Source organism: Stenella coeruleoalba, assembly GCF_951394435.1.
Source record: "Stenella coeruleoalba genome assembly, chromosome: 3".
NCBI lineage: Eukaryota > Metazoa > Chordata > Mammalia > Artiodactyla > Delphinidae > Stenella > Stenella coeruleoalba.
In genome coordinates, this window is record NC_137148.1 from 66,556,008 (window position 1) to 66,573,190 (window position 17,183).

Consider the following 17,183-nt stretch of genomic DNA (forward strand, 5'->3'; position numbering starts at 1 on the left):
TGATACCAGAACCAGACAGAGATACTACAAAAAAAATTACAGGCCAATAACACTGATGAATATAGATGCAAAAATCCTCAACAAAATACTAGCAAACAGAATCCAACAACACATTAAAAGGATCATACATCATGATCAAGTGGGATTTATCCCAGGGATGCAAGGATTCTTCAATACACACAAATCAATCAATGTGATACACCATATTAACACATTGAAGAAGAAAAAGTTATGATTTTCTCAATAGATGAAGAAAAAGCTTTTGACAAAATTCAACACCCATTTATGATAAAAACTCTCCAGAAAGTGGGCATAGAGGGAACCTACCTCAACATAATAAAGGCCATATACGACAAACCCACAGCAAACATCATTCTCAATGGTGAAAAACTGAAAGCATTCCCTTGAAGATCAGGAACAAGACAAGGATGTCCACTCTCACCACTATTATTCAACATAGTTTTGGAAGTCCTAGCCATGGCAATCAGAGAAGAAAAAGAAATAAAACGAATACAAATTGGAAAAGAAGTAAAACTGTCAGCGTTTGCAGATGACATGATACTATACATAGAGAATCCTAAAGATGCCACCAGAAAACTACTAGAGCTAATCAATGAATCTGGTAAAGTTGCAGGATACAAAATTAATGCACGGAAATCTCTTGCATTCCTATACACTAACAATGAAAGATTACAAAGAGAAATTAAGGAAACAATCCCATTCACCATTGCAACAAAAAGAATAAAATACCTAGGAATAAACCTACCTAAGGAGGTAAAAGACCTGTACTCAGAAAACTATAAGACACTGATGAAAGAAATCAAAGATGACACAGTTGGAGGGATATATCATGTTCTTGGATTAGAAAAGTCAATATTGTGAAAATTACTATACTATGCAAAGCAATCAGATTGCAGATTCAATGCAATCCCTATCACATTACCAATGGCAGCTTTTATAGAACTAGAAGAAAAAAATTTAAAGTTTGTACGGAGACACAAAAGACCCCAAATAGCCAAAGCAATCTTGAGGGAAAAAAACAGAGCTGGAGGAATCAGACTCCCCGACTTCAGACTATACTACAAAGCTACAGTCATCAAGACAATATGGTACTGGCACATAAACAGAAATATAGATCAATGCAACAGGAAAGAAAGCCCAGAGATAAACCCACACATCTATGGTCAACTAAGCTATGACAAAGGAAGCAAGGACATACAATGGAGAAAAGACAGCATCTTCAATAAGTGGTGCGGGGAAAACTGGACAGCTACATGTAAAAGAATGAAATTAGAACACTCCCTAACACTATACACAAAAATAAACTCAAAATGGATTACAGACCTAAATGTAAGACCCAACACCACAAAACTCTTAGAGGAAAACATAGGAAGAACACTCTATGACATAAATCACAGCAAGATCTTTTTTGACCCAACTCCTAGAGTAATGGAAATAAAAATAAACAAATGGGACCTAATGAAACTTCAAAGCTTTTGCACAGCAAAGGAGACGATAAGACAAAAAGACAACCCTCAGAATGCGAGAAAATATTTGCAAACAAATCACTGGACAAAAGATTAATCTCCAAATATATAAACAGCTCATGCAGCTCAATATTAAACAGACAAAAAACCCAATCAAAAATTGGGGAGAAGACCTAAATAGACATTTCACCAAGGAAGACATACACATGGTCAAGAGGCACATGAAAAGCTGCTCAACATCACTAATTATTAGAGAAATGCAAATCAAAACTGCAATGAGGTAACACCTCACAGCAGTTAGAATGGGCATCACCAAAAAAATCTACAAACAATAAATGCTGGAGAGGGTGTGGAGAAAAGGGAACCCTCTTGCACTGTTGGTGGGAATGTAAATTGATACAGCCACTATGGAGAACAGTATGGACATTCCTTAAAAAACTAAAAATAGAATTACCATATGACCCAGCAATCCCACTACTGGGCATATACCCAGAGAAAACCATAATTCCAAATGACACATGCACACCTATGTTCACTGCAGCACTATCTACAATAGCCAGGTCATGGAAACAACCAAAATGCCCATCAACAGACAAATGGATAAAGAAGGCATGGTACATATATACAATGGAATATTACTCAGCCATAAAAAGGAACGAAATTGGGTCATTTGTAGAGAGGTGGATGGAGTCTGTCATACAGAGTGAAGTAAGTCAGAAAGAGAAAAACAAATGTATGTTAACGCATATATGTGGAATCTAGAAAAATAATACAGATGAACCAGTTTGCAAGGCAGAAATAGAGACGCGGTTGTAGAGAACAAACAAACCAAGGGGGAAAGTGGTCGGGGGTGGGGGTTGTGGTGGGATGCACTGGACATATATACACTAATTATGTATAAATAGATAACTAGTAAGAGCCTGCTGTATAAAAAACAAATAAAATAAAATTCAAAGAAAAAAAAATCATGAGGAAACAGATGAAACCACGCTGTGAGACCTGTGCAAGACATCTGGCCTAGACTCTTAAAAATGTCCATGCTTTGGAAGAAAAAAATGACAAGAGAATTACTCTAAAGGAGACTAAAGAGATATGATAAATACATCACGTGAATCTTAACTGGATGCTCAATCAAAAACAGAAAGCTCCAAAGGGCATTTGGAGGACATTGGGTGTTTAAAAAGAAATGAAAGAAAAGAAAACTTTGTAAATTTTTCATTTTGAAATTTGCATATATGAAACATCTCACAGTCATATATTTTGCCCTGAAACACTCAATTCATTTATTATACTTATTTCCATGAAAGCTTGTAGTTGAATTACACTTTTAAATATTGAAGACTTTTTTTCCCTTGTGGAAAGCAACCACGGAAAACAAGACACAAATGATACTAAGAATGAATAGAAGATGGCTTATTCAACTCTAGAAAAATTAATTAATGAGTTGTGTAGGACTTCTCGAAAGAAGAGCACTTCTATAAACAATATATGAAATTATACCTAAATTCCTAATAATAATAGTAATAACAACAAAGCACAATAATTACTTGTGTTTATTTATAAACATATATTTTGATTGGGATATATATGTGTATATACGTGTGTGTGTGTGTGTGTGTGTGTGTGTGTGTAAAATGCCTGTATTTCCAACTGCTGAAAGAACTCATGGAATCCATTTTCTCATTTATTTTATAAAATTCCCTTCTCTGTAGGAATGGAGATGTTTATGTCCTGCATTTCCTTCAAAGTATTTCTTTATTATAATAGCAACCGCAGCATTCTATGTATTGTTTATTGGTGTTAGTTGTTTCCTTTGGTAATAAATAGTAAACTTATTAAGGCTTTTCTTCAATGTACCAAACTAATTATAATATTAAAAACAGACTGGCTAAATTTAATTTTAAAACTACCAGTTATATTGACTGAGTTTAGCCAACTGTCATATTTATAATTCTAAAATTGTTTATTTTTTCAGAAATTTTACATTGGATAGATGACATGACTTACTGTCTCACATGAGGATTCTGGCTTACATCCTTTACACTGAACGTGTCAGTTTACTCTCATGACTTTCCAACTTGCCTAGTGAGAGTCTTTTTCTTTCTTTACAATAAGACTTATTTGGGGAATGGCAAAATCATGTGTTATAGTAAGTGTGGCTCTTAAGTACATGGATTTGTAACTATAATCTATTTTGCTTGTGCTTATGGAGGTATGTTTCCGGGGCTCTACATTAATTTGAAGGTAGACTCGATAACTTTAAAATGTATATTATAAAACCTAAAGCAGTGACTAAAATTACATAAAAAAGTTATAGCAAATAAGTCAACAAATGAAGCACAATGGAATAACTAAAAAATTCAATTAATTCAAAAGAAGGCTGAAAATAGGAAAAAATGAAAGAAAAGGTGAGACATATAGCAAATAAATAGCAAGATGATAGATTTATACCCAATTACTTCAATACTCATATAAATATAAATGGTCTAAATGCTCCAGTTAAAAGCAGAGATAGTTGAATTGGAAAAAAGGAAACAACTATATGCTGCATAGAACAAGTGCATTTTAAATATAAAGTAGAAATAGTTAGAAGTAAAAGGATGGAGAAAACATATACCAATGTAGTACTGATCAAAAGAAAGCTAGAGTACCTCTATGAATAGCAGCAAAGTAGGTTTCAGAGCAAAAATACCACCAGGAATAAAGAAGGTCATTTTCTAATGATAAAAGAGTTTTTTGATTAAGAGGACATTACAACCCTAATCATTCATATGTCTTTCAACAGACTTTCAAAATGCATGAAGCAAATACCAATAACTGCCAGGAGAAATAGAGAAATCAATGGTTAGAGTTGGAGATTTCCACATTGCTCTCTCTGGAATTTTTAGTACAAGTAACTGGAAAATCAGGGAGGATATAGAAAACCTGAACAACACTATCTAATCACTTGGCCAACTTGACACAAAGGTTTTAGGTACATTTCAGACTGAGATAATGAAAGAAAATGCATAAATAACAATGTCCAGTCTATCTATTAGGGAAATTTTAAAAATGATTCACAAATAATCATTAAATCATATGCTTAATATAAATGGAGACAAGAAGTATTTCACCAGCACAATGGTTTACACTTCTTCCCTAAATCAACTTATATAAGGATTTAAATATTACAAATGTGCTTTTCAGTGAATATTGCACATGGATTATAGATGAGAATACTTATCTTAAAATTAATTTCAAGAACTGTATAATTTATGAAGTTTAGAAAATTTCATCTTATGGAATATATTTGCATTCTTTACACATCAAAATGCCTACTGTAAAAGGTGAAAACAAGAACTGAAATAGTTATTTGCTATAAATCATAGCAGATACTTGTCTACACCTAAAAAAATTTGAAGACATTGTTACAAAATACCCAATATTCATTCAATCTAAGAAGCCACTGATTATAAAACATGCCATTATTTTACATTCTTCTAGAAAATAGTAAGGGCTATTAGATTGTGACATTGAGATACACCAAATTTCTGAGATGTTAAAACGCAAAATGTGTGTGTGTTCTGAGATGTTAAGTGAATATGTCTGTCCTGAGATGCTAAATGGGCATATTCTGAGACATTAAAAGTTAAAGAGTTGTGGTTTTGTAATCTTAACCTAAAACACATCTCCCCTAAAATAAATTTTGTGTGAACTGAATTCATACTTTATAGTCTCATTGAAATAGTCACTCCAGTCTCAGTATTTCTGGGAAAATTAAATTCTCTACCTTGCATACTTGAAGAAAGAAAGATATTCCCAACCTTTCTATTGGTTAATAATACAACAACAGTAAGGAAATAAAGGCATTACATAAAATGGAAAAATCATTATTAACTCAGAAATGCTTAACATGTATGAAAGTGTATTATATTTTCCCCCAAATCACTGAAATAAGAGATTACGTTTCTACTGATGTCTTCAGAAAGGTACAGTTCTTTGCACAGAATCTAAGCAACAAATTCAATTTCATTAATCTAAGGCCATATTTTAACATCTGATCCAATTAGTTATTGATATTACCCTTGAACACTTTCATTCTCCAGAATCCCACAGACATTCAGACCAGTAGCTACCAGTAGATACAAAGATGTTCAACATAGTAAGAACTTTTAGGAAAACAATTAGAGATCGTATGGTGTAGAAGGTTAAGTGCATCAATATATACTGATCATTATTATATTAAAACAGAGATTTTACAGGTCAAATTCATTAATCCATGAATTAAAACACAATCAAGGAAACTGAGCTAAGAAACATCCCTATTTTAATTTCAATGAACTAATATAATCATCAAATCTGTTCACTTCTATAATTATAATTCTACAATTGCTAATTATCAAAATAATGAAGGAATAAAAAATGTTAAACAATTTGATCCTCTACTTCTGTATGTCATCAAACCACCAGGATGACTTACCTTATCTTTTCTTTGCTTTTCATCCTGGTATACTGTCCAGTGTTCTCCATCATTGCTGTAAGCTAGTTTGTAGGAGCCTACAAACTGCACATGACCAAAATCTTTAGCTCCTTGTGTAATAATGCCAGTCACTTTGGTAGGGACCAGAAGATCCACCTACAAAAAGGAAAAGACATAATTCAAATGCCACGATAGAGTCCATTATAAATTTGCAATTCTTTTGAACTCAGGAGATTAAGAAATACATATGCTAAAGCCAAAAACCCACTTGATTATTTGTATTTTGAAATAGAAGACTGAGTCTATTATTGGCTTGTGATTTTGATTATGCCACTGGGCAAACCTGGCTGAAAATTTGAACAACCATTTTGAGCATTTTAAAATAAAGTGGTGGTCTTTTCAGTCTACCAATCGATTTTATATTAAACTGACTCATCTAGCATGTGGTTTTTGTGTAATTGAGATAGTACAGAACTGGCAAGGCTGATCTTCTTGAGACTGATCATCATCTCCCAGAGTCTGTGCTTATAAATCAATTTTCTGACTTTATTGGTCAATTTTATAGTAATAAAAATTATAGCTGTGTACATATCAGGAACAAAAAAATTTGATGTTTCCTAATTAAGCATTAAAAAGCCAACCCTGTTTCCATGAATTTTGATCAGTTCATTTATATATAATTGAGTAATAGTAATCATTGGCCAATGAAAATCATCTTTCAGAAAACTACAACCCTAAAACTGTTGAGGAGGAAGTCAAGTATTCTTCAAAAATAAGAGAGAATTAAAATATGCATCCATGACTTGTGGGATCTGTGCTCACAATGTGCTCATTGTTGCAATATATACATTAAAGGGCATAAGACCCACAGTGATTTAGTAAGCATTAAATTCATCAACTGCAACACTGAAATGCAAAAGATAGGAATGATTTTCATCAAAGAAGAATACATAACATTGAATAGTTTAGTATTTCCCCTCTTTGTTCTCTAACTCATGCATCTTTTCTTATATCTTATGATGCTAATTAAAAGAAAAATTATAGGAAACTTTGTTTTCCATGTGGACAATTCTTATTAAGACTTTTACCATTTGTTGTACTAATGTTCCTTGATCTATAGCTTCCTCTCTTCTCCCACAATAGCCACCTACTTCTTCCTACTTCCTATGACTAAGTGCGCTGCTACATCCTTGATCTTATCATCTTCAACTGTCATGATCTCATGTGTGACCTTAGTGGCTTTCAACCACTATGACCTTTTGTTTCTATTTCAGGTTCTCCATCCTGAGAGATGTTTGTAGCTACAAATAGACAGTCATGGGTCAGATGCAGGCCATCAATGAGGAGAGGGGTCTAGGGAGACTGCATTGAATAGACCATATTAAGTGACATAGATGCTCATCAATAAAGATACGAAAAAGTTCCCAATGTTTCATGGCATAGGATTATATTTCTTAAAAAATTCACATGGGCTTTTTGCCCTCTTTTTGTAACATTCATCAAAGACATTAGGCTCAAGCTGCACAATGGATTAAGACAGAAAACCACCCTTAATGCTTTATTAAAACATTGTAGAAAGTTTATAAAAAATTATAAAATATAGTGTTGTTACTACTTTCCAAACATGTATTATGTCACTTAAAATATCTTGCGTGTCCAGCGGCAATGCAGGATGGCAAAATTATGATATTCTGGGAAGGAAACTGTTGCTGCCTCACATAATGCTAAATGCTTTGTGGTATGTCTTCAGTGACTCCTCTTAATACTCTTTTCTGGTAGGATATCATATCCACTTTAGAGGGAACAGTTGCTAGGGAGGTAACATAACATGACATGTGACACAAAGATCAATAGTCAGTAAAGGGAGGATCCCAGATTCAAATCCATGTCTTTCTGATTCAAAGTTCCGCATATGGATTCTCACTCAATGATTTCTTCCCATTCTTTGTGACTATTTCAGAAATTTCTGAAGAATCTCAAAGCTTTCTCACCACACTCATCAAACGTATAGCCACTCTAAGCTCCAAACAAAAGCAATCCAGGCTTTACAATATTATGAGAGCCCTGTCTTTAAACATGAATTTCCTCTCTGTTCTTTAGCTGTCTGGGCTTAAAAATATGGATTGCTGTTGCTGTACTAAATCCAAATCTAATTGTGCAGAAACGTCTAGGCCTAGCCACTGGTCTTCAAAGTGCTCTTAATGTTGCTGACACTCAATAAATGGAAAAAAAGTCTTACAGTACTCTGAGTCACTGTGTTGTCATCAAGGCTGTAAACATACAGGAACTCAAACTGACACCAAGAATACCTCCAGTGGATTCTTCAGTGCCTAAATGTCTGTAAGTCCTAAGCTAAGATGATGCAGTGAGGAGTCTTGGAGCATCTCTCTTTCAGTGGCATTTCTTAAAGTCAGGGTTTCCTGCTGGGTGGAGATGTTTTCTCCTTAAGTTGTGTGTCTTGGCTCTTTCTAACAGATCTGTTTTTCTCCCACTTTAACAGCTCCCATTCTCCAGCTTTTTTTTTTTTGATCCAGAAATGTTTTTCTTTTTTGTTCCAGTTAAGTCAACTCCTCGATTTAAATAGTCAGCAATCTGTTTCAAGCTGGACTTGGTCCTAAAATTTGCTACATTATAAACTTAGAACACCAGGCCTAAGCAAGCCTTCTTTCAGTATAAAAATAATCAGCATCCCACACTTAACATGAGGTTGTTACAACAGGGATGTACAGATCTCACCCTGCAACACACTGGAAGGACACATCACTCTCATGTTCATCATGCAGGATGATCCCAGAAAAGCCCACTCTTCTGGACCTATGCCTACCCCTGGCCCAGGACCACTCTGTCCTCTTGCAGATATTCTGAGTTAAAGTTATACTGCAAATATGATTCTGCTATTTTAGACCCTCACATCCCAAGGTTTGGCTCAGATAGAGCAGGTTATTTAGGGCACTAAGCTGGGACATGGGTAGACATTTGGCTTAATGCACTGCACTTCATGTCAGGATCTGTATTGAAAGTACCTAACATGTAACTGCCCTCAATAAAGGTTTTTCTGGATTAAGCTGGAGCTACTTCTGAAGTATGTTCTGCAGACAAAACCAACCCGTGGCTAAGGATGCTGCAGTGTATCACAGCAGAAAATGCTAGCTGCTTTCCTCTTGTTTTTCTACGTGGCATTACTAGTGAAGGAAACATCATCATAGTTGTACCAACAATTTTTATTGGGAAGGCAACTAGTTAAAAATCCTCTCCAATCTTCAGGAATGTGATTGTGAAAGCCAGCCTATTCTAGTAGAGCTGAATGGTCTGGGTTCACAAACTGGCTCTACCCTTACTAGCTATATGCCTTTGGGCAAGCTACTTTACCTCTCTACAGCTCGATATCCTCATTTGAAAAAATAAGAATAGTCCCTTTATTAGGATTTTAAGGATATTATGAGGATAAGATGAGTTAATATATAAGTGTGTAAAACAATATATAGGAGTATTAAAACTCTGTTAACAATAAAACAATAAATAAATCTGGGGGAAGAATCTAATATTGGTCTCAGAGTATCTTTTAGAAACATAAATATGGAAACAGGGAAATCGGGTGGCCAGATTGTCCTAGAAGCAACTTCTTGATCATAGCATATTTTGGCCACCTTCTCAGGATGTACACAAAGTCAGTCATTTCATCTTTACTGAAAGTAGAGAAAATATTGAGTAAAATTCACATTCATGCATGAAATGGTTAATTAAGAATATAATTAATTTTATGGAATGTTGTGCATCTCTATTTAAATATTAAGATTATATTACAAGAGGGAAATGGTCTCACTCTTTGCAGATGACATGATAGTATACATAGAAAATCCTAAAGATGCTATCAGAAAACTACTAGAGCCCATCAATGAACTAAGTAAAGTTGCAGGATACAAAAGTAATACACAGAAATTTGTTGCATTTCTATATACTAACAACCAAAGATCAGAAAGAGAAATTAAGGAAACAATCCCATTTACCATCGCATCAAAAAGAATAAAATACTTAGGAATAAACCTACTTAAGGAGGTAAAAGACCTGTACTCTGAAAACTATAAGATGCTGATGAAAGAAATTGAAGATGACACAAACAGATGAAAAGATATACCATGTTCTTGGATTGGAAGAATCAATATTGTGAAAACGACTCTACTCCCCAATAAAATCTACATATGCAATGCAATCCCTATCAAATTACCAATGGCATCTTTCACAGACTTAGACCAAAAAATTTTGTGTGGAAACAGAAAAGAGCCCATATAGCCAAAGCAATCCTAAGAAAGAAAAATGGAGCTGGAGTAATCAGGCTCCCTGACTTCAGACTATACTACAAAGCTACAGTCATCAAAACAGTGTGGTACTGGCAGAGAAAGAGAAATATAGATCAATGGAACAGGATAGAAGGCCCAGAAATAAACCCAGGCACCTATGGTCAATTAATCTACAACAAAGGAGGCAAGAATATACAATGGAGCAGAGACAGTCTCTTCAATAAGTGGTGCTGGGGAAACTGGACAGCTACATGTAAAAGAATGAAATTAGAATATTCTCTAACACCTTACACAAAAATAAACTCAAAATGGATTAAAGACCTAAATGTAAAAGTGGATACTACAAAATTCTTAGAGAAAACACAGGCAGAACACTCTTTGAAATAAATTGCAGCAATATCTTCTTTGATCCGTTTCCTAGAGTATGAAAATAAAAACAAAAATAAACAAATGGGACCTAATTAAACTTAAAAGCTTTTGCACACCAAAGGAAGCCATAAACAAAATGAAAGGACAACCCACAGAATGGGAGAAAATATTTGCAAATGATGCGACCAAAAAGTGCTTAATCTCCAAAATATATAAACAGCTCATGCAGTTCAATATCAAAACAACAAACACCAAATCAAAACAATGGGCAGAAGAGCTAAATAGACATTTCTCCAAAGAAGACATACAGATGGCCAAAAAGCACATGAAAAGATGCTCAACATCGCTAATTGTCAGAGAGATGCGAATCAAAAATACAATGAGGTATCACCGCACATTGGTCAGAATGTCCATCATCAAAATGTCTTCAAATAATAAATGCTGGACAGGGTTTGGAGAAAAAGGAAACATCCTACACTGTTGGTGGGAATGTAAATTGGTACAGTCACTATGGAGAACAGTATTGAGTGTTCCTTAAAAAACTGAAAATAGAGTTACCATATGATCCATCAATCCCACTCCTGGGTATATCTGGAGAAAACTCCAATTTGAAAAGATACATGCACCCCAATGTTCAGGGCAGCATTATTTAAAATAGCCAAGACATGGAAGCAACATAAATGTCTACTGATAGAGAAATGAATAAAGATGTGGTACATATATACAGTGGAATATTACTCAACCATAAAAAAGAGTGAAATAATGCCATTTGCAGTAACATGGATGGACCTGGAGATTATCATACTAAATGGAGTAAGTCAGACAAAGACAAATATCTTATGATATCACTTATATGTGAAATCCAAAAGAAATGATACAAAGGAACTTATTTATGAAACAAACAGACTCACAGACTTCAAAACAAACTTATGGTTATCAAAGCAGAAAGGTGGGGGGAGGGATAAATTAGGAGTTTGGGATTAACATATACACACTACTATATATAAAATAGATAATCAGCAAGGACCTACTATATAGCACAGGGAACTCTACTCAATATTCTGTAAAAACCTATATAGGCAACGAATCTGGGAAAGAATGGATATATGTATATTTATAACTGAATCACTTTGTGGTACACCTGAAACTAACACACCATCGTAAATCAACTATACTACAATATAAAATAAAAATTAAATTAAAAAATATTAAGAGAAAATTAGACTCCAAATTATAGTGGGTGATTTGTTTTCCTTTAATTGTAAGAGTGAAAAAAGAAGGATCTATATAGAAAGAGGCTTAAATGATATATAAGTAAAGAAAAAAGTATTGCATGAGTGTTATGTAGGAATATACCTTTATTTTGTTGTAAAATATCCTACAATGTTTTAGCAAAGCATACATATTTTTAGAGTGTCTAGCTTAGAAAAACAGTGTAGAAAAACTAAGAGCATTTGTTTGAAAAAGGTCAAGATGAACTACATTTCAGATTATCTGCATAACACCCTGACAGATGGCTCCCTGGGAGGAGACAAGGCAGACCAAGGAAAGTCTGCTGATTTTCATGGAGATGTTCTTAAAAGGGTAAAAAAAATGAAAAGTGAAATAAATAGGTTTTTAAAAAAAGTGAACAAAAAGACCAGAGATTTATCACAGAAATATGGTGCTCTGCTGCATCTACAATGCTCTAGTTTTTGCTTTTATGTTATATCAGTTATTTTGGATTACATATTTTATAACTTCAAGGAGCTTTGTAAAATTAACTCATTAAGCGGAAATAACTTTGAAGCTAATATAATTATCTATATTTAATAATTAAATTATAGGCAAAATATTTAGACTTTTTGGTTTCAATATAGAAGTTTTTACCTTAACATTACATGAAAAAAATTCTATATAATCGTAGCTACATTTAAAGCACATAAAGGCATACTTTGTTTTATTGCATTTCCCAAATATTGCGTTTCTTATGTACTGAAGGTTTGTGGTAACCCTGTGTTGAGCAAGTCTATTGCACCATTTCTCCAACAGCACTTGCTCACTTTGTGTTTCTGTGTCACATTTTGGTACTTGCAATATTTCAAACTTTTCATTGTTATATTTGTTATGGTGATCTGTGATCAGTGATCTTTGATGTTACTATTATGACTCACTAAAGTCTCAGAAGATGAGTATTTTTTAGTAATACTTTTTAACTAAGGTATGTCATGTTATATTTTTAGACATAATGCCATCACACACTTAATAGACTACAGTATATAAACATAACTTTTATATGCACTGGAAAACAGAAAAATTCACGTGACTTGCTTTATTGCACAGGTCTGGAATTGATCCCACAATATCTCCAAGGTATGCCTGTAATTAACTATACTTGACATTTGGACAACATTTATGGTTATCAGATACTGGTCACACTTTTACTCCATATTTGCAGGCTAACTAGTCAATGTGATCAACTTATGATGAAATATTATCCAGTCCTTGTATCTCATACAATTTAGTAGCTCTAAGGTTATGGATTTAGAATCCTTAAAATACTATCGAGCCCTCATAATACACTCATTCCAGCACCCATGATTGCATTCCTCCTCTTACTAAAAACAGTTTTAGTTTCCAATAATATTTAAAAAAACATTTAATAAAGCAATTGCTTTTCCCATATTGCATTTTAAAATTATAAACACTAGTACAAAAAATATATACTATAAAATAACCTTTCAAAGAGAGAGGGAATGTTCTGTTTTATTGATGTTTTCTAGTGTGCCTTTTACATGTAAAACCAAGCATGATACATGTTTGATGCCATGAACAAACTTTTTATGCTCAGGAGCGTGTTTTGCAGCATATCAGACATATTGTAGACATTCCAAATATCCAGGAATCATCTGCCCTGGATTCAAAATTGAGATCATTCCATATTTAACAATTATCTACAATTATAACATAAACAACTGCATATGTCAATCTGAGCTGCACCCCATGATTGCTGTCAGCTCATGACTATGAACTTTTTAAAAGAGTTTGTTTAGAGTCATGCAGGTAGTTCAACTGCTTATCTTAACTAAGGATGGGATGCAGCATAATTATGAAAATTTTATATTTAACATTGTTATTTTAATAATCTTTCTCAATATAAAATATATGCTAAGAATAAAAATTGAGAAATACAGAGAATATTAAAAAACAGCTCTGTCTTACCATCAGATACAATCAATGATTTTCATACCCCTTAAATGTGGATATTTTAGACAAATTTGTTATGTTTGGCATTTGAACAATATTATTGGTTACCAGGTGTTGGTTGCACTTTAGTCCACATTTGCAGGTCAATTTATTCCTTTTTTTCCTTAATATTTCACTAGTAATTCTCTAAGTCAATAAACTATTTTTAAGACTTTTTTTTATCCTAACAAGTCATTTCAAGAGTTTATCACAATCATTTATTTACTGTAAAACATTTGTTCCTCCCTGTATCCTTAAATTTTAATTAAAATTAAAACTTTCATAAAATCCTAGTCCTTTCATTTGGCCACATAATCTCATTTATTGGGTTGGGCAAAAAGTTCGTTTGGGTTTTTCCATAACATCTTATGGAAAAATCCAAACGAACTTTTTGGCTAACCCAATACATAGGATAAATTAATAGAATTTGGTCAGAGAATATGGAAAATAGGTTTATTGCCTAAACATAAAAGTAATAAACATTTGTGATTATTTCAGATGGCATGAAGAGATATAAGAAATCCAGATAAAATAACCAAAACTCTATTATCTAGAGTTAATTCTTGTTTACCTCTTAATATTCATATTTGCAGACATTTCCTATTCCCATATATCTATATTCATGAAAATAAGCTCACAGTATGAATGTGGTTTTATAATTTGCATGTGTATATTTTTATATCTAAATAATAATACTTTGTAATGGCTGTGTAACAGTCTCACAGATACAGGGAAGTGTGCTCAAAAGGTTTTCTGGTCTTATATTTTAAAATGTTGCTTCTGCTTCTTTTAGTGTCTCCCACTAGAAGGTCAATTATCCAAAGACTAGCTCTTTACTTCTAATTTTTCCTATTTATAATATTTTCTCACTCATCACTTAAAAATATTATTCTCCTTTGTATTTTCAGAGTTTCTTCACTTTATCCTCAATATTATGGATTTAAGAAAAATAAATTTATTTATGTATTTTTGGCTGCATTGGGTCTTCATTGCTGCACATGGTTTCCTCTAGTTGCAGTGAGCGGGGGCTACTCTTTGTTGCAGTGCATTGGCTTCTCATTGCTGTGGCTTCTCTTGCTGCTGAGCTCAGGCTCTAGGCACACAGGCTCAGTAGTTGTGGCTCACAGGCTCTAGAGTGCAGGCTCAGTAGTTGTGGCGCATGGGCTTAGTTGCTCCACGACATGTGGGATCTTCCTGGACCAGGGCTTGAACCCGTGTCCCCTGCATTGGCAGGCGGATTCTTAACCACTGCAGCACTGGGGAAGCCCTGCATTTTATTTTATTTTTTTTTGTGGTACACGGGCCTCTCACTGTTGTGGCCTCTCCCGTTGCAGAGCACAGGCTCCGGACGCACAGGCTCAGCAGCCATGGCTCACGGGCCCAGCCGCTCCGCAGCATGTGGGATCTTCCCGGACCGGGGCACGAACCCGTGTCCCCTGCATCAGCAGGCGGACTCTCAACCACTGCGCCACCAGGGAAGCCCTGCATTTTATTTTTGATAATGGAATTTCCACTGCTAATTTTTTTAATTTCCTTGAAATACATAATTTAAGATCCCTCCCTCATCATCTCAACTTTGGTCTCATTCTATTACTTAAGGAAAAAATATCTTTATATATATTCTACTAATCATTTGTTTCTGTAAAAAATTTTCTACTTTTACAGTTTTCATCATAGCTTTTGAGTAATTTCTATCCTTTTCTTGTTCTGCATATTAAAAAATAAGCCTGATATAATCTTGTATTATTTTCCCTTACTTGAACAGAGAGAGAATAGTCCTGGTGTTTGGCAGCACACTGGTCATAAGCATTCCCCATTGTCTCTCACCATCTATCAGGTTGTTTTATGAATTCTTACTGACCTTCAGATATAAACACTGCCAAAGGTCTTATTAACAAGGTCCAGCAGACATTTAGGCAGTATAGCTTAGCTGGTCTGAAGGATGAACCTCTCCTACTCTTGCTGTTTATCCTCTACATACAGGAAGGATAAACTATTTTCTTGATAATACAAAATCCAAAGCATTCTCCTATCACAAGTAAAATCACAGTGGCAGGCAACTTTGTCCCTGTTGTTCACTGTGCACCTGGCATACACAATAAGTATATAATGAATGAATAAGTATATAATGAATGAATGGCTTCATATTTTAGGATTCAGTGAGCTAACATGTAGCCAACATGTACTCTATTCCACTTTTCCAGGTTTGCATTATGGGGTAAATGGGTGTGATGGGACATTGGGAAGTAGAGTGCTGACCACAGCTTGCAGTCTCTGGCTGTAGTAAAGTGACCTCAGGTCCCTCAGTCCACAGGGCAGCCTCTGGGTCTTGGCCACCTCTGTTCTGATTCAGATGTTGGAATCCTCACACTGTAGTTACAGGAAACTCTGCCCAGAGCCTGGAAAGTCACTGACTGGCTTATACTTGTATGCATACTGTATGGATGATGGTAAGGGAATCAAAGGTTGCGGCAGTCAAAATTGAGAAGTTGAATGTAATAAAATAATGTAAGTGATTTCCTGGTAAGCTCAACATAGGAACATTTAAAATCAGGTCTGCTTTTGCAGCTCTAGAGGAACCTTCCAAATGTAGTTCTCACAAAAAGGTTTGAGAAAATTCATTCAGGCTTCACTAAAACTCTCTATGTAAAAATAGTTCTAAATGAAAGTCCAACTATGATGATTTTCTCACTAAATCTCAAAGAAATTTAAAAGATAAAAACAAAGAAATTGAAGACCACACAAACAGGTTTAAAGATATACCATGTTCTTGATTGGAAGAATCAATATTGCCAAAATGACCATAGTACCCAAGGCAATCTACAAATTTAATGTAATCTCTATCAAATTACCAATTGCATTTTTCACAGAACTAGAACAAATAATTTTAAAAGTTGTATGGAAACACAAATGACCCCAAATAGCCAAAACAATCTTGAGAAGGAAGAACAGAGCTGGAGGAATTATGCACCCTGATTTCAGATTATACTACAAAGCGACAGTGATCAAAACAGTACGGTACTGGCACAAAAACAGACACATAGATCAATAGAACAGGATAGAGAGCCCAGAAATAAACCCATGCACTTATGATCAATTGTGGTCAATTAACCTATGACAAAGGAGGCAAGAATATACAATGGAGAAAGGACAGTCTCTTCAATAAGCAGTCTGGGAAAACTGGACAGCTACTTGTAAAAGAATGAAATTAGAACATTCTCTGAAACCTCATGCAAAAATCAACTCAAAATGGACTAAAAACCTACATGTAAGACTGGATACTATTAAACTCCTAGAGGAAAACATAGGAAGAACAGTCTTTGACATAAATCACAGCAACAGTTT

At 34.4% G+C, this 17,183-nt stretch overlaps 1 protein-coding gene across 2 annotated transcripts in view; it reads right to left on the reverse strand.

Moving 5' to 3' along the window:
* Positions 1 to 17,183, reverse strand: part of EDIL3 (EGF like repeats and discoidin domains 3) — a 423,483-nt gene that overhangs the window by 39,088 nt on the left and 367,212 nt on the right. For both annotated transcript variants that reach the window (XM_079918353.1, XM_079918354.1), the window contains one exon: positions 5,947 to 6,102. In XM_079918353.1, the coding sequence (XP_079774479.1) occupies positions 5,947 to 6,102 (156 nt within the window). The remainder of the gene's footprint in view (positions 1 to 5,946; positions 6,103 to 17,183) is intronic.